Source organism: Lutra lutra, chromosome 1 (genome assembly GCF_902655055.1).
Source record: "Lutra lutra chromosome 1, mLutLut1.2, whole genome shotgun sequence".
In the NCBI taxonomy this organism is placed as follows: Eukaryota; Metazoa; Chordata; class Mammalia; order Carnivora; family Mustelidae; genus Lutra; species Lutra lutra.
Genome location: NC_062278.1, coordinates 167,584,710 through 167,611,208, shown reverse-complemented (window position 1 = coordinate 167,611,208; position 26,499 = coordinate 167,584,710). Strand labels below are relative to the sequence as shown.

Below are 26,499 nucleotides of genomic sequence, written 5' to 3'. Positions count from 1 at the left end.
TTTATTTCAGACACAGAGACAGCAAGAGAGAGAGAGAGCACAAGTGAGGCTGGTGGTGGGGTAGTACTGCAGAGGGAGAAGAAGATTCCTCACTGAGCAGGGAGCCTGATGCAGGGCTCGATCCCAGGAACCTGGGATCATGACCTGAGACCAAGGCAGAAGCTTAACCACTTGAGCTACCCAGGCGCCCCTAGATCCTAAGCATTTTCTACCTTGCATTCCAGGAGCTTGGGTAGAAGTCCTTCTGCTACCCTCCAACTGTAAGTCCACTGAGGTCAGTGATGGTTCCTGGTCTGCCTCTCTGTGTCCATATTTCACTAGGCACAGTTCCTCAAGAACCAATCATTTCTCAAAAGGTCATCATCAGCCAAAATATAGAATTACTAGGATGTTCCCACTCCTTATCTTCATATGAATGCTATATAACATGGCCAATCCACAGACTCTTGAAGATGTAATTCCAGCTGCATTCCAACAAGGAACAGCTCTGTAAGAACCCTAAGAGTCCTGAAATGCTGGCCCTCAGACCTTTCACAGCTCTTCCTGGAAGGCACGAGCACTCATGAGCTGCTGCTCCTGGGTGGGCTGAATCATCTGAAGCTCCTCTAACAAGTAGTATAACCCAAACAGACAGCCTGCTCCGAACCCAGAGCTCCTGGCTGCTCTGAGGGCACAGCTGGCCGCAGAAGGGTACATGTCCTCCACCATGGCCCTGAGGGAGGGCAAAACGTCTGAGCATCTCATTAGCAAATTCCAGGAAAACTTGTCAGCCTTCTTGATGAGCTGCCAACAGAGCAGCACACCCACCACCCATCAGAAAAGAAAGGGAAGTGTCCCTCCAATCTTCCTTGAGCCATCTGGACCAATGAACAAAGCCAACATTTTGGTGGTGGCCGTGCTACATTGTCTTCTGCAAGGGAGATACTACAGCTATTGGATGAAGACCACCAGAAAACATGGCATTTTTTCAACTACAGGAAACAAGAAGTGGGGAAAGAGTACTAGATTAAGAGTCGGAAAGACCTAGACCCGAATCTTAGTTTGGCTACTTACAACCTGTGCAACAGAGGATAGTTTATAGCACTTGAAACTAATGTGCCTAACCAACTGTGAAATACAAGCAAAACAACAGCTAAAGTCAGAGTCACAGAGCCAGGCCTATCTATTATGATTATGGAATGAAAAAAACTTCAGTCCTGGTGTCCTTGGTGTAAGAGGCTCCTAATGACTCCAAATTACTATTGCTGGGGCTGTTCTCTGAAGCCCTGACCCCAGCCCAGGAGGAAGTTAGAGGTAGTGCTGAAACCACACCCCACAGCTAAAGCTTACAAGTTCATGGTCCCAGTTTTATTGATGTGATGTCATAAACACGAAGTCAAACTCATGCAGAAGAACCATCATATGGGAGAGAAGGGAGAGACAGAGAGAGAGAGACATCCCCACCATCAAAGGGACCACTCTCAACCCAAACCTCTGGAATCAAATTCAAATCCTGCAACCACCACTATGTGACCCTACCATATCACTGAATAGTAGCTAATATTTACTGATCATTTCATCATGTGTAATATTAACTCCTTCTGTCTTAACGTTAAGAGTCAGGAACCACTACGATTGCCTATGACAGAGAGAGCAAGATGCAAACCTTGTCCCAGGTCACACAGATAGTAAGGGGTGGAGTACAGAACCACACCCCAGGCAGCCTGGCTAAAACCCACATGCTTGGCCCCTGTGCTCTCAAAGGCTCTCCCTGGGCTCCACTGTCCTCATCTGCATCCATAAAGAACTACCATAAATACATCAAGAATAATATGGGAACTGATTGTAACAGCTGGAGAGAACAGAGAAAGAGAGAGATGAGAAAAAGCTACTGTGGCAGTATATAAATGGTAAATCTAGGTGGTGGGCAAATGAACACTCACTGTAAAAGGTCTTTCAACTTTTCTATAAGTTTGAATATTCTCATAATGAAATGGGGAAAAGCAGCTTCAGGGATCCGTGTTGGTGTATAATGCTGAGTGATTAAAGTAGACTCATTGCCATGCAAAAAATAAATATACAATTATGGGGATTTAAATGAGACACTGAGGACAAGCCAGTTTATGTACTGTTTTGCATCAAATGGGTATTTATTAAGTGTATAACAAAGCACCTAGCATTGCATTGCCAAAGACAAGTGCTTAATAAATGATAATCCTTTGACCCTTGTGAAGCTCAAAACCACCAATTTGCATGGAATCATTAAACTTCTGGTCATCAACACATATTTATTGAGCTCCTAGCATATAACCAATGTACTGAGGGGCCATGGGACATTCAGAGGTAAAGATCAGGTCCCCCCAACCAAGAGTCCTACCTAAGGACATTAAACAGTCTATTTGAAAAGTAAATATTAGACTAGATCTCCGATCAATTTTTTCTTTTTCAAAAGGGTCAATTCAGGGCGGTAAAAAAAAAAAAAAGAATGTTCTGGGGATATGCTTTAAACTAAAAGATGATGAAACCTTCTGTATACCCCGGGGGAAATTTACGTAAGTAATAATGTATATAATTTATTTTACAAGACAGAAAATTGTTAATAACATTATTGCAGCTCCTAAAATGTTATTATCTGGGTATATAAACCTCAAAGGAAGTAACTACATAGAAGAAACTTTACAATCATCCATTAGACCCTGAGCTGCTACTCTGATTTAGAGCTCTCTAAGGGCTCTCTGAATTCTATTCTATACTCTACATGTTTCTTGAAGGGAGATACTTTTAGTGGAAAAAGGGCTTGGATTTAAATAACAGTGAATCACACCAGAGAGAGAGTTATTCCCTTTTCAGTCCTTTTGAATTCTTCTGATTATGCCAAGGAGAAAGTCTCTGTGTGGTGCCAGGACATCTTTAACACCTCTCCCTGTTTAACAAAGGGACCAGGCTTCCAGCTCCAGCCTTGGCAAGTAATAACCTCAAGCTAGAATATACCCGTTATTTTCCTTTCCTTTGTATCTTATTTGTATAACTGCCTTCTATTTATGGCAACCAATAGTGTTTTTCCATTTCCCTACAGTGACATAAAATTTCCTTTCTAAGTATGTTTGAAGTAAAAAAGAGAGACTGATTGAAGGAAAAACAGTAAGTAAGTGATAGTATGGGGGTAGAACAGAAGTGGTGCAAGTGGTACAGGAGAGGCAAAGGGTTGAGAAACATGGGTCTGCTCCAATCTTACCATTTTACAGATGAGCAAACTGTGGCCTAGCCTTTTCCAAGATCCCACAGCAAGCCAGTGACTGAGCAGGCTTTGAACCCACATCTCCCAATATCCTGTCCTGCCCCCTTTCAGGGCTGTTGATATTTATTTTGGCTTCTCTCCCTGATCCTCATGCTAAAGCAAGCTGTGGGACAGGGCCAGGAGCAGAAGGAGGAGGAACTGCCTCTCCCACCCTCTTGCCCCATCCTGTCCCGCCCAACCTAAAGCAACCCTCAGCACCCCTAGGCATGTGTCTCAGATCGACAGCACCCCAGCCACTAGGTTCTCAAAGCCCCTGTTCAGGTGAAGAAGCACTAGGACCCCAGCCCCACAGCAGTTCCTTATGCCTCTCAACTTGATGTGTCTGAAACCTCCCTTGCCCAGACCTGCTTCAGCCCAAAGAGAGGATTTTCCTCTCCCTTTGCTTCCATCTGTTTCATGCAGGAAAAACAGAAGAAAGCTCTGCTCATTGACTGATGTCCAAGAGGATGTGGTTCCTGCATGGGAGATTTATCCTGGTCAGCCTGGCCTTCCGTGAAATGGCATCAGAGTAGGGCAACTGCACTCTGAGTCTGACAGTACAGGATACTCAACCATGACCCCAGGCTGTAGCATCAAATGTGAGGAAACGCAGGGAGAGCACCCAGCACGATGCCTGGCACACAGGAAGCAGCCAAGAGAAGGTAGCATTGACATTTTCTTGGATATTTTTCCCTTATTATCAGGTTAATTTGATGAAAGACCTTTTTTGGGTTTTGGGCAAAGTACAGATCAAGGCAACAGGGACTCTGCAAATGGCCAAGCAACATGTGCACTATACAGCCCCGGGGAAGGGGGCTGAATGTGAATTTGGCCCTGGAGTAGTGCAGTTCACAGCCTGCACAATCAGATCTGGGACCCCTCAATGTAATTCACTAAGGATGCCTGAACCAGGTACCAGATGTCAGGAAATCTTGAGTCCTAGCACTGATTTCTCCACTAAATTGCTGAGCTACCTTAGGTTAATCCCTTTCTCTCTCTGTGTCTCAGTTTCCTCCTCTGTAAGGGGACCAAATGTTGTCCGAAGTTCCCTTCCAGCTATAAAATTCAGTGATTCTACAGAAGCAGACTTCAATTTCTGAAGGGCTGTCATACAAAAGAGGAAATTAGCTCACTTGCCTGGCTTGAGAGAAGGAGAGCCAGCATGAGTGAGGTAGGAATATTAGAAGACAGCTTTTGCCTCAGTCAGAAAGGAAAATTTAATCAGGATACCTAGCAACAGATGAGGCTGCTCTGGGAGGTGGTGAGTTCCCTGTGGCTTGAGGAATTCAAGTACAAACTGAGTGAGAGAAAGGCCCATTAGGGCGGGAGCTTTGACCATCTGCCCTTTGAAATCCTTTCTAGGTGATTCTGGTTTCAGAGCTTGGCTCTATTTTCATTAACACTAGGAGACACTCAGCTAGGTCTGGATCTTGTCAAACCCTGCTGATAATCATTAATGCAAGGAACTGGTCTGCTGTGCAGCTCTCAACCATGTAGAGTTTGCACACGTCCACATTCTCCAAATTAAATTCAGTCCCTCCAACAGTGTTCGTGTTTACCTTTGCCCCAGCAAACAAACCCTTTCATTCTGGAAAGAACTAATTAACGGCCTCACCCAGACTTGGGGAAGGGAGAAGATGGAGCCAGGGTGGGGAACCATGTAAAAAACTCAGGAGAATAAACCACATAAACACTTCTAGCATCTACACTCCAGCGACAGCTCATGCTAATTGCAAATCATCTTATCTATTCATTACTGCAGGTACCCTGGGAACTCCTAGCTGCGGCAGCTGTGTGGGACTGGGTGAAGTCACTGCATACAAGGGGTCAGAATCAGGTTGTCCTTTAAAATCACGGCGATTTTTGCTTGTATTAATTCCAATCAGGTGCTCCCAAAGAGAGTACATGACTGAGGCTGAATTGCATTGCCTTTAAGTTGCATCCACAAGGTACAAGAATAGCAACATCTGGCAGTTATCCACTTGGGATGATCAATAAGGGCATTCAGTCGGTCTTGGGAGGGTGGGGTCAGAAAATCCCCACTGTTGTCAATAATTTCAGTGTTTCACTCTTATTTTCAAGGTGAATGAGTCCAAAAAAGTAAAATAAAATCAGCCTGGATGTATGTCTTCAAGGCTTCTATTCAGAAATTTAGCTCAGGGCACCCTTTGCTCTTTAAACAATTCAAACAGATTGTCTTTTCTAGTTCCACTGAATAAAGTGTATATTTACACAGTAAAAGGGTATCAATTTCAATTTAGGGTATTTTCCTGGTGAAAGATATTTAGTTTGGCACAATGCCAGGAACTTCTATCTTGGTGACTTTCCTGGAAGGGACTAGCAAACCCATCTAACTGGATGAGAAATGTCTCTCAAATAATGGAAATACAAATGCTCTCATTTACACTGTATTTGGCATTTCGGACAATACTTTTACCCAGACGATCATCTCTGATCTCTTCAAACACTGCCTTGAGGCAGCAGGAATCCCATTTCACAGATGTAGTAACTGTGCTCAGAGAGGTAAAGCCATTCACCCCAAGTCACCCAGTTAGAAATACACAGAGCATGAGACTAAAAAGCAAGTCCACTCTGTCCCCTATACCTAATCTTGCCTCTCGGATGGTCACACTTGCCCAAGAACAAAGAAAATGTAATTTCACAGTACCTTTCTGCTTCTTGGTCTGCACTCTGCTGTTTGCTCTCAAAGGCGTTGAAGCTGCTCATGTCCACGTAGCCGTCATTTTCATTTGCTGTGGACAGGGCTCTGCTCTGATCTTCAAACAGTTTCGTAAACGTCCCAGCCCTTGCAGGCCTCCGGGGTGGAATCTGAATATTTTCATAGTCTGAGTTCATGGCTGGGATGTTCTCATAGTCTGAAGTGTCGGCGTTGGGGAATGAGATGGACCGTGGCTTGGTCAGGGGCAAGGGCAGAAAGGGGGGCCGGGAGCGGTCTTCGAAGGACTCCACTCTGGACACCGTCCTGCTGAAGGGGACACCTTTCCTCTTGCCATCCCTATAGAAGATGAGGGAGGAAGGGGAATCGGAAGCCCGGAGCTTGCCAGTCCGAGCCTTAAGCTGCGGGGAGTTGCTGAGGCTCCTCCGGTCAATTTCCAAAAGCCTGGCAGGCCCGTGGTAGCTGGATTCTGAAGATGACCTGGAAGAAGACACATTGACATCCACATGCACTTTGTTCTCGGATTTCTTTTAAACGTCAGTGCCAGGAACCTCTTGAAGGATGACTTCTTCTTCTTGGTGTGCTTGTCTGGGGGCTCACTCTCAATCAGCAGGGAGGGAGAGCTCTTTGTGATGGGCTTTTTAGTGATACAGGCCAGGTCGAAAGGGGGCGGGATGTCAACCACAGAAGAGGGTGTTGAGGTGCCGCTGGATGGAAGGTGGTTCCTCTGGGAGAAACTTCCAGAGGAGCCAATCATACAAGGCAGAGAAAGGTTGTCATCTTTCCTTTTGATCCTATGGTCATCCAAGCTGGATGCCTCTGACTCCCGGTACAAGGACACTGGAATCTCTCGGCCTTCCACAGAGAATGACCGGGGGTATAAAGTGAAGGCTCTGGGCTTTGCTGGCAAGGCCCTGCTGGCTTCCAGCGGTTTCCCCTCCAATGAAAGAACTGTCTTTCTTGCCTCCTTGTTGCCACCTCGAATGCCAATGGCTGATGAGCCAGCTTCTGGTCCGGTTTCTTCTGGGACGGTTTCTGGGACATAGCCAGCCACCTTCCCGGAGTGGGGCCTGGTCCTCGTGATGATATTCTTCCTGTCGATAGAGACCAGGCCACCCTCAGCATCAGAGTTCATTTCTTCTTTCGTGCCATAACCACTCAGCATGTCTGATGCAGCCTGTGTCTCAGGCTTCTCTCCTTCCTCGGGGTTAGCCCCTTGCTCCAGGTCAACTCCCATCTCATAGGGGTTGGTGAGAGCATCATCTACGGCATCCTCATCCTCTGGCATGACGACCACATCAGGGACAGAGGGGCCCTCCCCAGAGTGACATGAAGTTCCGACAGTGGGGTCCTGCTCCGCACATTCTCCAGACTGTGGTTCCTGCTGTGACTCTAAGTCTTTCGCTGACTTGGAAAAAGAGGAGTAGCTCTCGCTACAGAAAGAGGTGCTCTCAGTCGGAAATAACTCATAGGGACTTCCTGAGAGTGAAGTTACAAAGTCATCCATGCCGTCATTCTCATAAGGAATGATTTGGCAGCTCTCCTCGGCAGGTTCGTCCTGTACCAGGTCTTCACTTTCTCGAGGGTCCTCTCCCACCTCCTGGGTGACTGCTGCCATTTCTTCCTGGTCCGTTTTCTCATTTCGGTCATGTGGCTCATCCTGGTCATTCTGGTCACCACTGGCTGTGGCATCTTCACCCCTCTCCTCTGAGACTTCAGGGCTGTCTGTGGCCATCTCCACCTCCTGGACACCTGTGGCCAAGTCCTCATTCTCTGTGGGTTCCTTGCTATCATCTTTAGCATCCCCCTCAGGGGGCCTGTCAGAATCCACACACTCACCTAGAGCCCCTGGTTCTGTGCTGGCGGAGCCTTCCTCACCATCACCATCCTCTTCTGCCTCCCTGGGTGTCCCAGGGGGCCCAGGCTCATCACTGGGATTTGCTGGAGCCTCTAAATCAATGTGAGTTAGGATTTCACTGGGAAGGACTGCTTCTCCATCCCAAGGGCCCCTGTCCTCCAGGTTGTACACATTGTGCTCTTCCACTAGCTTCTCTTCCTCCTCATTTGTAAACGTCGGCTCCTCTGCCCCTGGGTCACAGGTACCATCCTCAGCCCCCACATTCTCAGAAGTGGGGGCTGTGCCTCCATCAGCCTCTTCACTCGGCACTACTTCGGCTGGGGCTGCCAAGTCCTCAGCAACTCCCATCCCCTCCGGGCCACTCCCCTTGCCTCCCTCCTGGCACTCCTCTCCCCCAGCAGCATCTGGAGGCACCATTACTGCATTCTCCACAGAGCTGCTACCACTGGGTCTATCCTCTTTTGGTGGAGACTTGGGGACCACGATGTAATCCTCGTCAGCTTCAGACTCGGAGCACTCCAAGTTGGACCGGTGCTCTTCATAAAGCCCCCTGTCAACACAGAGCAGCTTCCCGTTGCTGCATTTGTTCAAGCTGTTGATCACGTACACGCTGGCTCTCCACTCACTGGGGGTCGCCAGCCTGGGTTTAGGGGCGATGGGGGGTTTTGGTCCCCTGGACATGGAGTTGGGACTATGGAGACTATCAGGCCGGGGTGATGAAGGGAATTTGGGTGCTGTCACTGGCGTGAGGGGACTGGCAGTCTTTGGCTTGGGAGCAACTGGTGGTTTTGGTGAATCTGAAGGATGAAAATAGAGAAAACAAGGACACAAAAAGTACAGTTACCCTTATTTCCATTCAGAGTGTCCCACTTAGTATTTTCAAGAAAGCACCGAAGAGAGTTTTCTAACCTACGTGAGCCCAATCCACTATGTTCTGTCTTCGGTTTATGTCCCCCACCACCATCTTTAAAATCCTTTCACCTCTACTGATAATTCATTCTGTAAACAAAGTGAATAGATCTTCCTTCTGTACAGAGTCCAGCTAACAAAACTCAACTCAGTGATATACTCCTCAAACAAAGGTGTGCAGATCATTGTAATCGTTCATCCAACTCCATGTATTAAATGCTTTCTAGTCACCAGGGACCCATGAGACAACGTGGAACTTGACAGTCGCCATCCCTGGGACCCTCACGGAGCTTCAATTCATACTACTCTACTCATACTACAGTTAATTCATTGGATACCTACTATCTATATGCATAGAACTGTTGACGGGAAGGTCTTCTAGGGTCAAGAAGAGAAGAATACCTCTGTTGAATACTTGCAGTTGAGTCAGGGAGGCAAAACTAACAAGCACAATTAGAGGACAGACCCTTGGAATATTATTATTAAATAGCCATTATCTCATTCCTTCAAGAACGATACACCAAAGGTCTGTGACAGTGATACATGACTCTTCTAAGGGTCACCTCTGAATTCTACATGCGTCAAGACTGGTGTCTAGCCAAGTGCCCTGCATCCAGATTTTATGGGCATCCAGATTTCATGGGAGAAACTGTATAGTATTTTCCAACATGGATCTTTGCAAAAAGTCTCTTGCCTTACAGATGTGGAGGATCTAGCTGACCATGTCAGAATAAAGGATGTGGTACTAATGTACATGCAACACAAGTCAGAGAAGCAAGAGTTACTGTAACGAGGAAGACCTCCCGGAAAAGGTGAAATTTCAGCTGTATTTTGCAGAACGGAAGGGATCTAGACAAATGCAAGGGTCCAGGGAGTAGCTGCTCACTTCCAAGTTCATCTGTCCTGCCACAAGCATGCCTCCATGCCTCCAAGCCCCTGGCCACACTGTGGACAGAGTGAGGAATGAAGCTTTCCAGGAAGGCAATCCATCCTGACTTCTCGCTTTCAAATGCCCTGCTTGGCTCCCCATTGCCTATAGATGACGACACACAAGTCTCCCCCTGAGCCACCCCCGTCTCCCAGGGCCATCCCCACTAAGGCCTGGGTTTGACACAGAGCAGCTTCAGAATGCCCGCCAGGATCATGACAGAAGGGAGGTGGAGCAGCGGTCCTAGAGGTCTGTTAGCAAACTCTTCTCCCCATGCACTTGACTCCCAGGAAAACCCTTGCAGCACCTAATCCCAGCCATCTGTATAGTTCAGGGCTCTCTGGCAGAGATACTGTGTGAGCCACGTTTATTATCACACAGGTAATTTTCAATTTTCTCAGAGCCACATTAAAAAAGTAAAAGGAAACAGATGAAATTAATTTTAACACTATTTCTTTTTTAATTCAATATATCAAAAAAACCCATCATTTTAATATCATGTAATCAATGAATCATGTCTGGATCAACATGTCATCAATACACAAATATTAAAGAAATATTTGACATTCTTTTTTGTACTAAGTCCTTGAAACCTAATGTGTATTTTACACTTTTCAACACATCACAATTCAGATTAGCCACACTCTAGCTACTCGGTGGCCACATGCGAGTGGTGGCTACAGTGCTCACAGTGCTAAAACTCATGGGAGTTTTAGCCCATCTCCGTGGGACTTTTCCATTGGCCCCTCAATTTCAATACATCTGAAGCCAAAGTAAGTATCTCCCCTAAATTGGCAGAGGTACATAAAATTCAGCTGAGGAGTCTCCAAAGGAAATTAAAAAGGCCTGGAATAACAGGAACACAGGTGCCCATACACCCTGTTCCTGAGGGGGCCTGATTTCAGAGCCTCTTTAGTTGCACTTTGCAAATAAATGAATGACCTTAGTGGTCTGGTTTTCCAGGGTGCAGCTAATTAGGAGAGGTAGGGACTGGCAGTTAGAACACAGCCAGGTGTAAAATGTGGTAGCTGCCGGTAAGAAAAGGAGAGAAGAAACACAGCTGTCAAGACTTTAAAGGCTAAAGCACCCACTGCACCAACCCCCTAACCCATACCTACATTCATCTACATTAATACCCAGGCCAACCACTGACATCTAGATAATAACACAGAGTTTTCAAAATATAAGTGGACTTCCAACTTCTTGTTTCCATAAGCAAATATGTCCTAATTGAAAAAAAAAATCTGTCCAAATTAGTAAAGCACAAAACAAATTAAAAAAACCCCACCACACAACAACAACAATAAAAACCCACTCAACTATGTGGAGTTTAAACGGCTAACCATAAACTAATCTGTCATTGTAGAGTAACGGAGTGAGCCTTTAGAGCCTGGTTGCTCTGAGTTCAAATCCTGGCTTTGCTATTTAATAAGCAATGAAACTGAGCCTCGGTTTCTTCATCTGTAAAATGGGTACAATAGGAACACCTACTCTCAAGAAGTTACGAAGATTAAAAGATACGTGTTAAAAGTACCCAGCAGCCGGCCTTCAATAATGTCAGTCTTTGCCTATCGCACATCTTCCCCTGACATAAGTCTTGCTTTATACTGATATATAATACTAGCTTCAAGCTCCCAACATCAGGTGTCAGGCACTGGCATGACATTATTCTCTGAGGGTGGGACTCTCATTTCTCATCCTTAGCAGGTGGTATTTCACATGAGCACCATGAGACCTGACAAAGGGACATTTGGGCCATGAAAAACGATCATCACCCTGGCTGCATCACCCCAACCCCCACTCCATCCTTCATCCAATCAAGCTATTGATCTGTGGGCAGTGTCTCCTCGAGAAAGGTTACAGTGGGTGTCTGAGGCGTGATCCTGCAAGAAAATGCCTTCCCCACAGGATCCCTTAGGAATGACAAGTATCTAGTGTCCACGTCCTGCTTCTAACTCTGAGGTTCAGGGTGTTTTACCTGCATCCTCTCTGAAATCAAAGGATGCCAGAATCAGAAAGTCTGTTTCTGACCCTTCAGGAAAAGTTGAGGAAACTGAGGCACACAGAGGCGAGGCATATAGTTTTTAGCAAATCTGGAGTAGGGCCCAAGTAGAATGTGGGTTTCCTGCTTCCCTGTCTAGTCACTTGAACTTCTGCCTTCACCTTTTTGCCCTTGAGCTTTCTTCTACAGTAGAGACTCAGGGCTCCCAGCTTCTACTGAGGCAGAGAAGGGTAAAATTTAGGAAACTGAGACCAGAGAGACCAGAGATAGCTAGTCAGGTATGAAATTTAAATAAGGCCGAGTCCAGGGTTCAGAAGTACTAACTGACCATAAGGTGAATGACTGGCTTTTATTTGCTCCCATCTAATTTCCATTAATCTGAGCCCATTAAACAAATATTTACTGAGCACCTACTATGTGCAGGGCACCCACCTAGAATCTTTGGACAAATCAATAAACAAAAACAAACACCCTGTCCCTGGTGAACCTTATATTCTACTAGAGGAAGATAAGCAATAAAAAGGAGAAGCATATTACATTATTGTATGTTAGATGATCAAAAAGTCTACAGAAAAAATTAGGAGCTTTTTTTTTTTTCAATTTTAAATTGCAATAGGCCTCACTGAGAGGACATTAAAGCAAAGACTAGAAAGATGAGCAAAGCCAGGACTTGGGTGTGTGTTCAAGGAGGGCCAGAGTGGCTGGAAGGGAGGGATGAGCAAGCAAGCAACAGGGAGAAGCAAGAGAGGAGGTCAGAGAGGTCACAGGGAGGGCACAGATTTTGCAGCACCCCCCGCCCCCCAGCAGAAGGAGGACACGCATACTCTGGCTAATGTGCTGGAATAAGTAGAAGTGGTGTGGACGGATGCAAGGACAACCATAAGGAGGCCCTTGCAATAATCCAGGCAAGAGATGAGACCGTAGAGGCTTGGACCAGGTTGGCAGCAGCGGAAGTGGTAAAGAAGAGTCAGATTCCAAACGCGAAGACAGAGCTGGCAGGATTTGCTGGCAGTCTAAACATAAGGTGTAAAAGGAGAGAAGTCAAGGATGAAACCAAGGTTTTCTGTCAGAGGAACTGGGGAAGTGAAGTTGCCACCAACTGAACTGGGACTGAACTGGGGAATTCAACTGGTGCTGGGGAGGGAAAGCCAGAATTTCCGACGGAACGTGTTAAACCTGAGTTTCCTACCACACACCTAGGCGGAGACAGACATCAAGTGGGCTCCTAGATAGATCAGTGGGGGTTCTCAGAGGAGGGATCTGGCTGGAGGTACTCATCACAGAGATAGAATTTAAGGCCTGGGCCTAGTGAGATCACCGAGTTAATGAGTGTGAACAAAGAAAAGAACAGGGCCCAGGAGTGAGCTGCAGTGACCCTGAGGTTATGAGGAGTCTTTCCGGGAAGGAAAGAAAATGAAGGTTGTGCGAGAGCTTCAGTTTTGCTCCCTTCCTGCCTCCCTCACCAAAAGGAACCTGATAGAGCCCCTATCCTCAGTATAAGGTTATTTGGGTCCCAGATCAATTCTGCATAGAGAAGACCCACAGGAAGAGGTAGCACTGGGGTACATGTAGAAAAACAGGTGGATTTTCATAATCAAAGAATAGGCTGGATATGCCAGATAGGGAGAATAGAATGTGCAGAGGCCCAAAGGCAGTTAGAGGCAAGCTGTCTGGGAGTATGATAAAGGGTTCAGTATGGCAGGGATGGGGGATTATGGGATAAATCAGGGCTGGGGCTTCCTCCTCTGGGTGAAGCTGAACCCTCGGACTATCCAGAACTCAGCATGGGCGGGGCTGGTGGCCCCTCTGCTGTCCCCTGTGTTTCTCTAGCTGTGGTATGAAACTTCCTTCTCCCTGTATCACAGAGCCCAGGGGGCTCATACCTCTCTTTCCGGGACCTCCTGGCAATTTGTTATGGGTAAGGATAGCTCAAATGCAGAATACCCTTTGAGCCAAGATGCCAAGAGTTAACTGACAGTGGGAGAACCACAATGACAGGAGGAAGAGATTTTTAATAGCTTCTAGTGATAGGAATCATTCCCAGCCAGCCCCCATTACTAGTTTATATTTTCTCTATTTTAATTAAATATCTGTCACTCACACTCATGCATGCTGCTGCTCCCTTGTCAGTTATGTAGAGGTTAAATGAGAAGGGGTATTAGGAGGAGCACTGGATTGGGAGTCAGGAGCTCTGATCCACTGCTGGCTCGGCCATTAATTAGAGGTGTGACCTTAGGCAAATCCCTTCCCCTCACTGAGCCTCAGTTTTCCCATCTGTGGAGCAAGGGCCCCACACCGAACAGTTAGTAAGTGCCTTCTGCTCCGGCCAACTACAGCATATTTAAACTCATTGCTCTTCTTGTGTCCCCTGATATCTCCTTATTCAGTCCCTGACTCTGTTTCAACTGCAGTTCACTATATTCCCCCTGGAACTCTCATAGCCATATGTTCCAAGAGTAATTATCTTCCAATTTCACCTTCCAATTGCATCTTAATTTAACTTTCATTCCTGGGTGCCTGCTGGAATGTCCAAGCCAAGCCTGATTTCTAATTAGGCTGCTGTTAAGCTAGTCTGGTGATCCATGACAGGGCACATACTGGGAAGACTGCAGGGACAAAGTGGCAAAGGCATGGGCCCCAGGCTCAGACAGACCCGGGCTCCAATCCCAACTCTGGCACACATCATCTGTGTCATCCCAACCATGATACTTTGCCTCTCCGAGCCTGTTTCTTTCTTGGTAAAATGAAATAAACTCCTCCTTTTTTTATAAGGATGTTAAAAAGTTCAAAGGAGATAACAGACATAACACACCTAACAAACTCAGTTGGCTACAATTTCTTGGGCACCTACTATGTGTTTAGCACTAGATAAAAAAAGCCAGCTCTCAAGCTAGACAGTGTGTGTTTCAGTCCTATCTTGGCTCAGTGACCTGCAGCTCAGTTTTCCCATCTATAAAATGGGGATAGCAAGAGTACTTACCTCATAAGGTTACTGTGAAAACTGAAATGACTGAAGTAAAACACTTAAAAGCAGCACTTAGTTCAGAGTAAGTGACCAATAAATATTAGCCAGTATTCATTGGTAGCCTATGACAGACACTGTTCCAGACACCTTATAAGCTTTATTTAATCATGAGAACTCAATGACAAAGATCATACTGTCCCCATTTTTCAGATGAGAAACAGAGGCACAGAGGTGAAGTAACCTCCCCAAGGTCACATAACTAAGTATATGGTGGTTCCGAAATTCAGTGCCATGGAGTCTGTGAACCACTATGTTACATGATCAGGACATGGCACACAGAAATCATTATGTGAGCTTCCCATCGTTACCATCACACTGAAAAAGTAACCAGGTTTATGCTGGAGGCAAGTTACAGGATGGCTAAACCCAAGAGTAGCAACTGCTAAGATTTCCTGGGACCAAACCTGCCTCTCAGTTTATTCCAGCTCATTCCAACCCCCAGCTTCTCAGAAAAGGGAGGGCTTGCCCAAGCCTCAAGCAGGGAAACGTGGGAAAACTGGAACTGCTCTCACCATTGTTTTAAAGTGAGTTTTATTAGGAGTGTAGGAAAAAACTAGCCTGGCTCTGTTCAAGCTGTGCCAGAAAGAGGCAGGAGGCGACCTTCTTCCTCCAAGAAGTGGCGCTAGGCACTGGGACCCTGCTCCAGCCTCTCCCAAAGTGGCACTCCTGCTCCCACCCACCCTCATGCCATGACCCACACTCCCTCACTGTCCAGGCATCACACATGCCCAGCAACAACAAAGCCTGGACCTAGGAAGGCTGCTTCCACACTCCCAAGTCCCTGAGGGTCTCCTTTCTCAAATCAGTCCAGCCAAATGTCTCCTGTCTGCACTTAACTCTTTAGACAATGACTGTTTTCATTAAAAAGACTTTAAAAAGAAAAAAAACCCACAACACACACACACACACACACACACACACACAAGGCAGCAGGATATGGTTCTAAGACAGCCAAAATGGTGGCTTCCTGTTTCTTTAGGGATGTGTGTTTTGGAGTATGGCTTCGGACAAGGGTGTTGGTCCGGGAAGGGGCTGCCTTCTGCTCAATTTTAAAAAGAGAAAGAAAAAAAGAGTGACTATCGCTCCTTGGCAGGGAAATTAGGTTAGCTGAGTCTGTTGCCTCGCAAACTCGCCTCTTCCAGGGAACTTTCTGCCCTCGGGGTGGATGGAGTTAGGAATCCCGGGAACAGTTCCAGGCATCGCCCATCTGAGTCTCAGTCACTAAATCCGTTAAATGGCACTCCTCTGAAGGGACTGCTACTATTCCCGATCAAACGCTTTCTGAATTTCCCGGAATCCCTGAACTGGCAGAGTCAGATTCACGAGGCAGAGAGACTCGAGGGATGGGAGTGAACGTCTGGAGTGCCGCTCAGCCTCGGCAAGTCCCCCTTGGCGTTAGGTACCTTGTGGGAGGCACAAAAAGGGCCCCCGGCCAGGGCGCTGCGAGGGAGGGGAGCGCTGCCTGGGGGGGGGGGGGGATAATTTAGGGCTTTCTAGTCTCCTCCGCGGACTGAGCTCCGAAGTCTCGGGGTCTAGGAGAGACGAGGGGGCAGGCATCGTCTTAAGAGTGCGCCGCCGGGTACTGAGGGGCCAGGAATAGACCCCAGTGTGGGGAAGAGCTGCGGAAGGACCCCGGGGCCCAGGAAGGGCCTCTGAGGGGGCAGCGAGGGCCTGGCGGGAACCCCGAGGAGCCGGGGTGAGGATTCAGGGGCGCGACCAAGTCGCCTTCGCGAAAGGAGCGTCTCTCGGTTGCCGAGCGGTGCCCCACACAGTGGTCGCGGTGGGAGCGGGCGGAGCGCGTACGCGGCCAGGGTGCGGCCTCGCCGTGCCCGAGGGAGCGTCCCTCAGGCGGGGCGTCTCGGACAGAGGCCCCCAGATGAGTCTCAGCCTCCTCGGAGGGGGGGACTCCTGACCCGCCCATATCTCGGCCGCAGCCGAGCAGAGTGGGAAGGTCGGGGGATTTTCGGCGGCTCGCTCCAGGCGCCCCGTGGGCTCCAACTTGGAACGCCTGGCGCGGACACCTCGCGCGCGTCCCTCGGCGCCAGAGGTCGAGCGGAGCCTCCTACCTGCTCTGTTCATCTTCCAGCACGCGCAGCCCGTGGCCGCCCGTCGGTCAGTCAGTCTGTCCGTCCCAGCGCGAGTCCGCGCGCCGCCTCACTCCATGGCCGCCCCGCGGGGCCCGCACTTCCAGGCGCCCGCCCCGCCCCCCGGCGCGCGCCGGAGTCCGCGCGGCGCGCAGGGCAAGTGGGGGCGCGGGGCGCGAGCCTCCGGGCTGGGCGGGGCGGAACGGGGAGGGGAGGGGGCGCGAGCGCGGAGCGCGCGAGGCGGTGGCCGGGGCAGCGCGCGGCGTCGCGTTCGCTTGCGATTCCGCGCAGAGCGCGGGGCAAGTGGGGGCGCGGGGCTCGAGCCTCTGGGACGGGGCCGCGCTGGCCGTGGACCGGGAAGGGGAGGGGGCGCGAGTGCGCCACGCGTGGGGCGGCGGCCGGGGCAGCGCCCGGCGTCGCGTCCTCTCCCGGTCCCGGCTCCGCAACGGGCGTGCTGCGCTCTGGGCGCCGCGCCTCTGCCGCCGCCGCGCCTCCGCCCCCTCCTAGACGTTTCCTCCCGCTCTGAGGAAGGTTTTTTTTTTTTTTTTTTCTTTTTTTTTTTCTCTCTTTCTGCTCTGTCAGGGATCGCAGGAGACGAGGGGCGAGGCGTCCCCGCGCACATTTAAAGGGGCCGTGGTGACTGGGGGAGCCGCGCGAGGTTCAAGGGACTAGGATCAGTTGAGGGGAAGGAAGGAGCCAGCAAGTGGGCTTCCAGAGACGTCCTGCTCCGCTCGTCCAAGGGTCCATCCATCTCTTTCTTTTCAACACGGGTATGCATTAGGTCGTGTATCAGGCGCTGTGCTGAGAGCAGAGTAAGACCGCTCCCAGTTCTTACCCTCATGGAGCTTAGATGGGAAGTCAGTGGAGACACAAGACAAGCAATATCATTTCAGAGAAAGTGATAAATGCCTTGAGAGAGATAAGCCAGGGTAATGGGGCAGAGCACTGACTCTCCCAAAGTGTGCAGATGAGCATTGGAATTGTTAGAAATACAAATTCTCAGGACACCCCACCCCAAGACTTACTGAATCAGAAATCCTGTGTCTAACAAACCCTTCAGGTCCTTCTGATATAAGCTGAAGTTTGAGAACCACTGTGTAGAGAAAGGGTGATCAAGGAAGGCCTCCCTGAGGAGGTGAGATGGAGAGGGAGACCTGGCCGATGAGCCTTTCTTTGTTCCCTCAGCGCACACTGGCCAGCTCCTCCCCGGGACTAGGCCTGGTGCTAGATGGTATGGATGACTCTAACCAAGCCTTTGCCCTTGAGGTTCTGGTCTGATTGGCCATGCAAACATAGGCAGATAGCTCTGCTTCCCAACACAGACGCTAGGATTGGGACAGGAGTGCAGAAGAGCTTGCAGGAAATCAGAGGTGCCCCCCCCCACCTTCCCGAGAGTGGAGAGGGTTCAAGCAAAGGAAAGGTCTTTCAAGTAGAGGAAATAGATTGAGCAAAGACTTAGACGTGTGGAAAGGCATAGCATGTGGAGGAACCCTGAGGGTTAGCTTGGCAGGGAAACCGACTGCTGGTGAAAGTGTCCCAAAAAGGAGGAACAAAAAGGCTAGGATGAGGGGCGCCTGGGTGGCTCAGTGGGTTAAAGCCTCTGCCTTCAGCTCGGGTCATGGTCCCAGGGTCCTGGGATCGAGCCCCACGTCGGGCTCTCTGCTCAGCAGGAAGCCTGCTTCCTCCTCTCTCTCTCTGCCTGCCTCTCTGCCTACTTGTGATCTCTGTCTGTAAAATGAATAAATAAAATCTTTAAAAAAAAAAAAAAAAGGCTAGGATGAGAGGTGCTTTTTTTTTTTTTTTTTCTAAGTAATCTCTTTGCCCACCAGGGGGCTCGATCTCAAGACCCCAAGATCAAGAGTCGCATTCTCTATCGATCCCAGGGTGCTCTGAATACCATAATAAGGGCTTCCTTCCATCAGACATTGAAAGCTGAGGGCAAGGACTATGTCTTCCGTATATAACTGGCTGCTAACATTTATGGAGCACCTAATGTGTGCCTGGCACAGCTCTGTACATGCATATTCACTCATTTAAGCTTCATTACAACCTTGTGAAAATGGTATCAAAATTCTTCCCATTTTAGGGGTACCTGGGTGGCTCAGTCAGTTAAGCGTCTTTCTCAACTTCAGCTCAGGTCATGATCTCATGGTTCATGAGACTGAGCCCATGAGATTGAGTCTTATGTCACGTTCCACCCTTGGCAGGGAGTCTGCTCTAGGTTCTCTCCCTCTGCTTCTCCCCCCCAATCACATGCACTTGTGTACTCTCTCTCTAAAATAAATAAATAGGGTGCCTGGGTGGCTCAGTGGGTTAAAGCCTCTGCCTTCAGCTCAGGTCATGATCCCAGGGTTCTGGGATCGAGCCCCGCATTGGGCTCTCTGCTCAGCGGGGAGCCTGCTTCCTCCTCTCTCTCTGCCTGCCTCTCTGCCTACTTGTGATCTCTCTGTCAAATAAATAAATAAAATCTTTAAAAAAAAATAAATCTTTTAAAAAAAATTCTTCCCATTTAACATTTGAGGAAACTGAGTAAATTCCTAGAATGAGATTTCCTGATTCTGTTCTTGCCTTTGCTGCTCCATGTCTGCTTCTCCAGAACCCACTTCAAGGTGTGGTTTGGTCATTTAGTAGTTTGGTTGTGAGTCTACTGTGTACCAGGTTGTGGGCATTCAGCAATCCCAGCACTCTGTGGGAAGGGTGGTAGGAGGTGTATGTGTTGCGGGGGGGGAATGTCTCAATTTGTGTAGAAACGGGGAAAGGAACATGGAACATACCCCCTTCCCACTAGCACCAGCATTCCCTCCTGTCCATCAAATGGGGACTAAAAGCCCAGAAATGACCCTTTGCCAAGGGGATGTCTCCAGGGCAGGGGCTGCCTTGCTCACCACTGCAACCCTGGCATCTAACATAGAACCCACCACATAATAGGTCTTCAAAAAAAATATTGTGTACAAGAATAGGACCCAGGACAGAGGTTCATATTACTGTTCAGGATCAGTTTGGTCTTCTGGTATTGAAGGTGGTGGAAGCTAGAATTTTTATGATTTTGACCAGCGGTGTTGGGACCAAGAAGGCAGAATTCCAAATGGACACAAGGCATTTTACAGCTTTGGCTTTGTCTCCCTGAACCTAGATACCTGTGGTCCAGCCTATGGTCTTGGTGATCCCCGATAACCAGATACTTTCATTGCATGGAGGAAACACCTTACATAATCATGGTCCACAAAGCAGAACAATAGCAGCACGAGGATTCTTCTTAGAAAGGCAGAACCTCAGGTTCCACCCCAGACCTACTGAACCAGAATCTGCATTTTAACAAGATCTCCAGATGATCTGTATACACAGCACAGTTGGAGAAACACTGCCCTAGAAAACCCACCCCATTTCTTTTTGGCCAGATGTACTGCCACAGCACAGAGGAGTAGAGAAAAGACATCACAGTTTCCCCAGGCTCTTATTGGGGTGAGAACTTAATCCCCTGACCTCTGTCCCCTTATTAATACATTATTGGAAAGTTGGTAGATTTCTGGATATCTGGGGGCCTGCACCCAGAAGCACCCCTGGAGCATATTAGGTGTTCACTAAATATAGATGAAAAATATAGGCATGAAGGTCTGATTTGAATTGTTACATGAGGTACTTGGTGCCCAGCACACAGAAGGTGTTCAATGCACACACACTGAAGACAGGAATGAATAAATTTCAGTTAGGTGATGTGGAAAGGCTTTTCTCCCCAGCATTATGAAAAGTCTTATATAGTATCTTCACACTCACCAAACACTTTCATATACCTAACTAAGTTTGTAAGTTTTGTTTCCATTTATTTTTATTGTTTAATGACCACAGTATAAAATTAGATTATGCACATTTTTAAGCAAGGGTGTAAGAAACACAGTTTCCCTAAATTGGGAATGGAATTTGATCCTCTCAAAGGACCTTTACATCTCTGAACTGCCATGGAGTCCTTAAGCTTCCAACCTTTTATAGAGAAATACTTGTGCCTCTGGAATAGAAAATCTACAGCAGAATTTGTGTTACGTGGACAGGCTCTTAATACACTTTATGGATTCCTGACTGGAAGGGGTGGAGAAGGGAATGGAAATGGTGATGGTGGAGGTGGGAGGGATGATGTTTGAGGCAAAACAGGCAGAGGTGGTGGGGTGACAAAAGTAGCAGTGGAAGTCAGGGTGAATATGATGTAGCTGGTGATGGTGGAGGAGATAGAGGTACTAGAACATATAGGTGTGGAGGTGGTAGACTTGGAGGAGGTGATGGAGGTGAATGTGGAGTTGGTCAAGGTAGTGGCAATGGTGTAATTGAGTGAAGTGATGAAGGCGGGGGTGGAGTGGAAAGAGGTGAATGGACATGGTGGAGTTGAGTGAAAGGATTGATGTAATAGTGGAATTGAGTGAGTTGATGGACAAGGAGGTGGAGTTGAGTGAAGTGATGGGTGTGGAGGGTGGAGTTGGTCAAGGTGATTGAGGTGGTGGAGTTGAATGAGCTGATGGACATGGTGGTAGAGTTGAGTGAGCTGATGGATATGGAGGTGGAGTTGAGTGAAGTGTTGGGTGTGGTCAAGGTGATGGAGGTGATAGAGTTGAGTGAAGTGATGGGTATGGCTGTGGAGTGGAAAAAGGTGATGGACATGGTGGAGTTGAGTGAAAGGATGGACATGGAGGTAGAGTGGAGTGAGCTGATGGAGGTGGCAGTAGAGTTGAGTGAAGTGATGGATGTGGTGGTGGAGTTGGTCAAGGTGATGAGGGTCGTGGAGTTGAGTGAAGTGATGGGTATAGACATAGTGGAGTTGAGTGAGAGGATGAAGGTATTGGTGGAGTTGAGTGAGCTGATGGACATGGAAGTGGAATTGGTCAAGGTGATAGAGTAAGGGGATGGACCTGGTGGAGCAGATAGTAGAGAAGGTAGGGTATGTCTGAATATGGGTACAAATGAGTGAATGGATATATCACTTCAACATTTGATGCAAAAAGAAATGTGCTTAAAAGCTGAATTTCTTTCTGGGAATTAGCAATAAAACCCAAAGAACCCAGGGCAGGAGCAGGAGAGGAAGGCTCAGATAATTCAATCAACAGCCAATGTCACCCTTCGCTGTAGGGCCTGTGCAAAGAAGGGAGGGCAGGAAGAGACCTCATGCTTCGCTAAGCCCTTTCCACAATTGTTGAATTTGGGATTTGAGGCTAAGCCAAGTCTACTTAAAAAGATCATAGCACCAGTGACAGCTGGGAAAAAAAAACACAGGTCGAAACTTGCTTAGCTGAAACCACACATTGGTGTGGAGTGATGGACTATGAAGTGGAAATGCTTATTCCTGTGCTTGCTTTTCCTAATAAGAGAAAATGGACGTGAAAGACCATAACGCTTTACAAACATCCGGAGCTAAGACTGGTGGTTGGACTTGCTTAGTCTTTAGGGAGCTGAGCCATAACCACTCTCTGAGCTTGGGGGATGGCTGCAAATAGCCACAAAGGGCATCACCACGTGGGGTAAGGAGCCCTTCACTTGGCGATTCTTCCCAAGTGTCCTTCCTACAAAGCGATGATTATAGCCCTGTTTCACACAAGGGAGAACTGAGGCCCAACTGAGGAAAATGACCTGCCCTACAACCCAGCCAGAACTCAACCATTCACTTCAAGAACATAGTCTTGAGTTCTTAACCAGCAGACTACGCCATTCTCTCTGTGATGAGGCAGATGTCTGCCAAGATTTCCATGTTTTCCAGCTCAATCCTACCATCTCAGTCCTTCTCAACAGACCATGAGCCACCTAGGGCAGGTGTTATGCCCACTGGACAGACTGGGAAACTGAGGTCCAGAGGGGATGATACAGCAAGTTAGGGGACCAGCCAGTCCTGGAATCCATACCCCCCTGTCATCTGGGCCCAAGCCAGAACCACCTGTAGCCTGAAACCACGCACCTTCTCTGGGGTTGTAGTTCTGACTTTGCCTTTTGAGGACAGCCTCTCCTTGCTTTTCTGCAGGAGCATGACCCACAGCAGGAGTCAGGCCTCCCTGACCAGGCCTTTCTTCTCTCTCCCTCTTTCTTTTCCTCCTTCCTATTTTTCTATGTGCCCTGGATGTTCAGAGTGGCCAGCAGCAAGCAGCTTCACAGTGATGGCCTAGTCCGGGTCTGCAGGAGCATTGCAAGAGGCAATCAAGGGAACCGACTGTGTATCTGATACATCGAAGGAACAGCTAGATGGGAGCCTCAGAGCCTGAGGAACCAGGGGTGCAAGGGACGTGGCCAACCAGCGTGTGCCCGGATAAGGCTGTGGCAATACCAACAAGCGATACCGCCAGTGCTGACAGCTGATGTACACAGAGCGCTCTCTCTGGGCTTCTTGTGGCCGCGTGGCGGGGCTTCATCATTACCTCCATTTCGCAGTTGACAAAGGCTCAGGAAGGTAAGAGACTTACTCAAGGCTCAAAACTAGTGGTGGAGTTGGGACTAGACCTGGGTCTTTCTGTCCCCAAGGCCTGCGCTGTTCACAGTGCGTCATATTTGTTCAAGAGCATGGTGGCAGAATCAGAAACAGAATGCTTGGTGGCCAGCTTTCCTTCCTTCCTTCCTACCTTCTTTCTTTCCTTCCTTCCTTCCTTTTTCCCTTCCTACCCTCCTTCCTTCCTTCCTTTTTCCCTTCCTACCCTCCTTCCTTCCTTCCTTTGTTCCTTCCTTCCTTCCTTTTTCCTTTCCTACCCTCCTTCCTTCCTTCTTACCTTCCTTCCTATCTTCCTTCCTTCTTCCCTTCCTACTCTCCTTCTTTCCTTCCTTCCTTCCTTCAAGTAAGCAAATGTCTCTCTCTCTCTCTTTTTTTTTAATATCCTTGGACCATCGGAGGCCAATTTTCCTGCCTGCACACTGCTTAGGTCACCTCAGATCAAAACCAGTGAAAACAAGTGCCCTGTTCCTGCCTGCCCGAAGGCCCTGCAAAGTGCACAGCGAGCCCTGAAGCTGGACATGGCCGTGTTCTCAGAAGCAAAGACCACCCAAGCCCTGTGAGCTCATGCAGAGGGTCCATGGCCAAGCCTCCCAGATAGGCAGTAGCCACATTGACCTGTGGGCAAAGTCCCAGCCTCAGTTTCTCCACTGGTAAATCATAACAGCTAGTATTTGCTGAGTCTTATTTTGTGCACTCCGTAAATGTTCTGCATATATCATTAACTCATTTAATCCTCTCAACAAACCTATAAAGTAGGCAGAGTTATTACCCCTTTGTTATAGATGGGGCTACTATGGCACAGCGAGGCTGAGGCACTTGCCCGGGTGAGTGGTGGGGATCCCATCTTGGCTCTGGAGCTGGCTTTCTTACCCACATCAGGACACGGTCCCCCATCAAGTGGATATGATAACAGTGTCTCTTCATTAAATGAGACAATTCAATGAAAGCATTCAGGAGCGGGGAAAGAGTCATAGGAAATGGTCATAAAGGATCATTATCATTTAAATGTCTAGGATACAGTTGATGCTTAATAAATGTTTACAAGGTACACCAGGCAGTGGGCATGAACACCCCACCATTGGAGCAGGAGGGAGACAGGAAAGGGCATTTATTGAGCAGTCTCTGTATACTGGGATTGGTGAGAGGGGGCAATGTGGGAGCCCTTTGGGCAGCATGGGTTCTGCTTCCTGTGCCAGCCAAGGGAGGGTGACAGGGCTTTGTTTCCATAAAGCTAAGACCCAGTTCCAGCCACCTTCTCCTCCCTCTTCTAGGCCAGAGTCCTCCCTGGGTTTCCCTTTTTCCACCAGCAGTAGGTATACCTTTCAACTACAGGGACAAAATGCATGTTACTAAAATGGGAATGCCCCTGGCCTTGCAGCCTCCCCGGCTGCTGACCCCCAGGTCCCCACAGCCTTGGACTGCTCACCCCGCAATGCCACAGCCGCAGCCTCATCAGCTTCCAAGGCTTATCTTCCCTGGAAAGTCATTGAGTTGTCTTCCTGGCTCCAGGGACGGCAAATCAGAGCCAGACACCTGCTGGGGTGGATGAGTTTTAGCAAGGCCGCCCTGCCCTGCCCTGCCCTTCCCATGCCCCAAAGATTGGTGGGGGGAAACATCAGCTAAGTTTGGCTCAGGCCTCTCCCACCCCTACCCCCACTGCACATACCCAAGCCAGGCAAGAGGAGAGAGGGGAGCCCGGGGGTCTGAAGACCCCAGCTCTACCAGTCACTAACTCTGAGGCCATAGTCAAGACACCTCACCTCTCTGTACCTCAGTTTTCTCCTCTATAAAATGGGAAGGAGAAACCCGAATCAGGGTGAGGATTAAAGGAATGTGAGTTCCCCTTGCTTTTCATTTTCCTGTTCTTGACAAGCTCAAAATCCAGTCCAGGAGAAGAGCTGGGGGGTCAGCTAACTGTGGCACAGTGAAACTGGGGAGTGGGGGTGACAGCAGGGGCTGAGGGGAGTGGGGAGGAGGTGATATGGGGCTGAGATTTAAAGGTCAAGTATCATTTTCCAGGTGGAAAAAATAGGTTTGCCATTCCAGGCCGGGGAACAGTCTGAGCTAATGCCTGTGGGGATGGATGGAAGAGGAAGGTTGGGCTGGTAGGAAGTGGTCACAGCACAGGATGGTACAGGGAGTGGGGCGGGCTGGTGGGGGGAAAGCTCTCCAGTGGTGGGCCAAAGAGTTTGGACTTTCCTCTCTGCAGGTGATGGGGAGCTAGAGAGTGTTTCTGGGGGAGGTCATTCCTGTGTGGTAGGAAAGCTGGTAGCCAGAGTGGTAAAGGAGTCAGAGGGGCACGCCTAGAAGTGGGATGAACCAAGGAAACTGGGACAGGGGTCCAAGAAAGATTAGGCCTGAATTCATGAATGTTCCTGACCCACAGTTGTGAGGGCTCATATGCATGCCAGGAAGACTTCCAGGAGGAGGACGGCTTTGCTCTGCACCCTGAAGGAGCCCTACGAGCAAAAGGGAGCAGGACAGGGCAGGGCATGGCAGGCGGTGTCTGGAGGTGGGAACTGGGGACCAATAGCCCAGTTAGGCTGAAGTGTCTAGTGTAGGGAATGCATTTAGGTGGCAGGGACAGGCAGGGGCCTGAAAGGCCATTGTCCAGCAGACCTTTGGCTCCCCAAGGAAGGGCTGATCACTGGGGGAGGGGAGTCTGGGGCTGGGCAGGGCCAGTTCAGAGTTTTTATCACCACTGGGTGGGATCCAAGGTCTGTGGAGGAAATGACCACCCTCTTCCGGCCAGCCATTTTTTTTTTTTCCTTTTGCTGGCGTTTGGCTTTTTCCCCGAGGCCGCATTTCCACCACGGCCCCTCCTGGCTGGCTGGGCGTGGGTATGGCTCCGCCACACACCCATCAGCAGGGGCAGCCCGGCCTTAGGCTTCCTGCCCCTCTTTGGGCAGGCTGATTGGAGGAAAACAGCCCTCAAGCCTTCTTCAAAACAGGAAACTGCTCTCCCTGCTTCCTGAAGGACAGGAACTGTCCCCATGGCAACCATGGGACAAAGAGGCCATGTTAACCCTTCCGAGGGCAGGCCTGGTGGCAAACCCCTTCTTACCCAATCCCTTGTGGGTGTGGCAGTGTACAGGTGACAGGGAGGGTCTGCTCTGGTGACACCCTCAAAGTCTCAGGGCTGTCCTGAGGAAATGGCCTGGCTGGGATTTTATACCCATTAGACAGATGACAATGTTGAGGCTCACTCAGAGAGGGTGAAGTGCTGGCCACACAGTAAGTCAGGCGCATCAGGGCACAGGTATAGGGGCTGAAGTTGGTCTGTCTCCATTGAAGCCTTGGCTCCTT

The 26,499-nt window shown here is 48.9% G+C and overlaps 1 protein-coding gene across 1 annotated transcript in view; it reads right to left on the bottom strand.

The window, feature by feature from the left end:
* The window catches only part of FGD5 (FYVE, RhoGEF and PH domain containing 5), a 122,653-nt gene extending 105,448 nt beyond the window's left edge, over window positions 1-17,205 (bottom strand). The window contains 3 exon segments of the mRNA XM_047743843.1: window positions 5,925-6,465; window positions 6,468-8,588; window positions 16,722-17,205. Coding sequence (XP_047599799.1) covers window positions 5,925-6,465; window positions 6,468-8,588; window positions 16,722-16,734 — 2,675 coding nt within the window. The 5' untranslated portion in view covers window positions 16,735-17,205.
* Window positions 17,206-26,499: the final 9,294 nt, after the last annotated feature.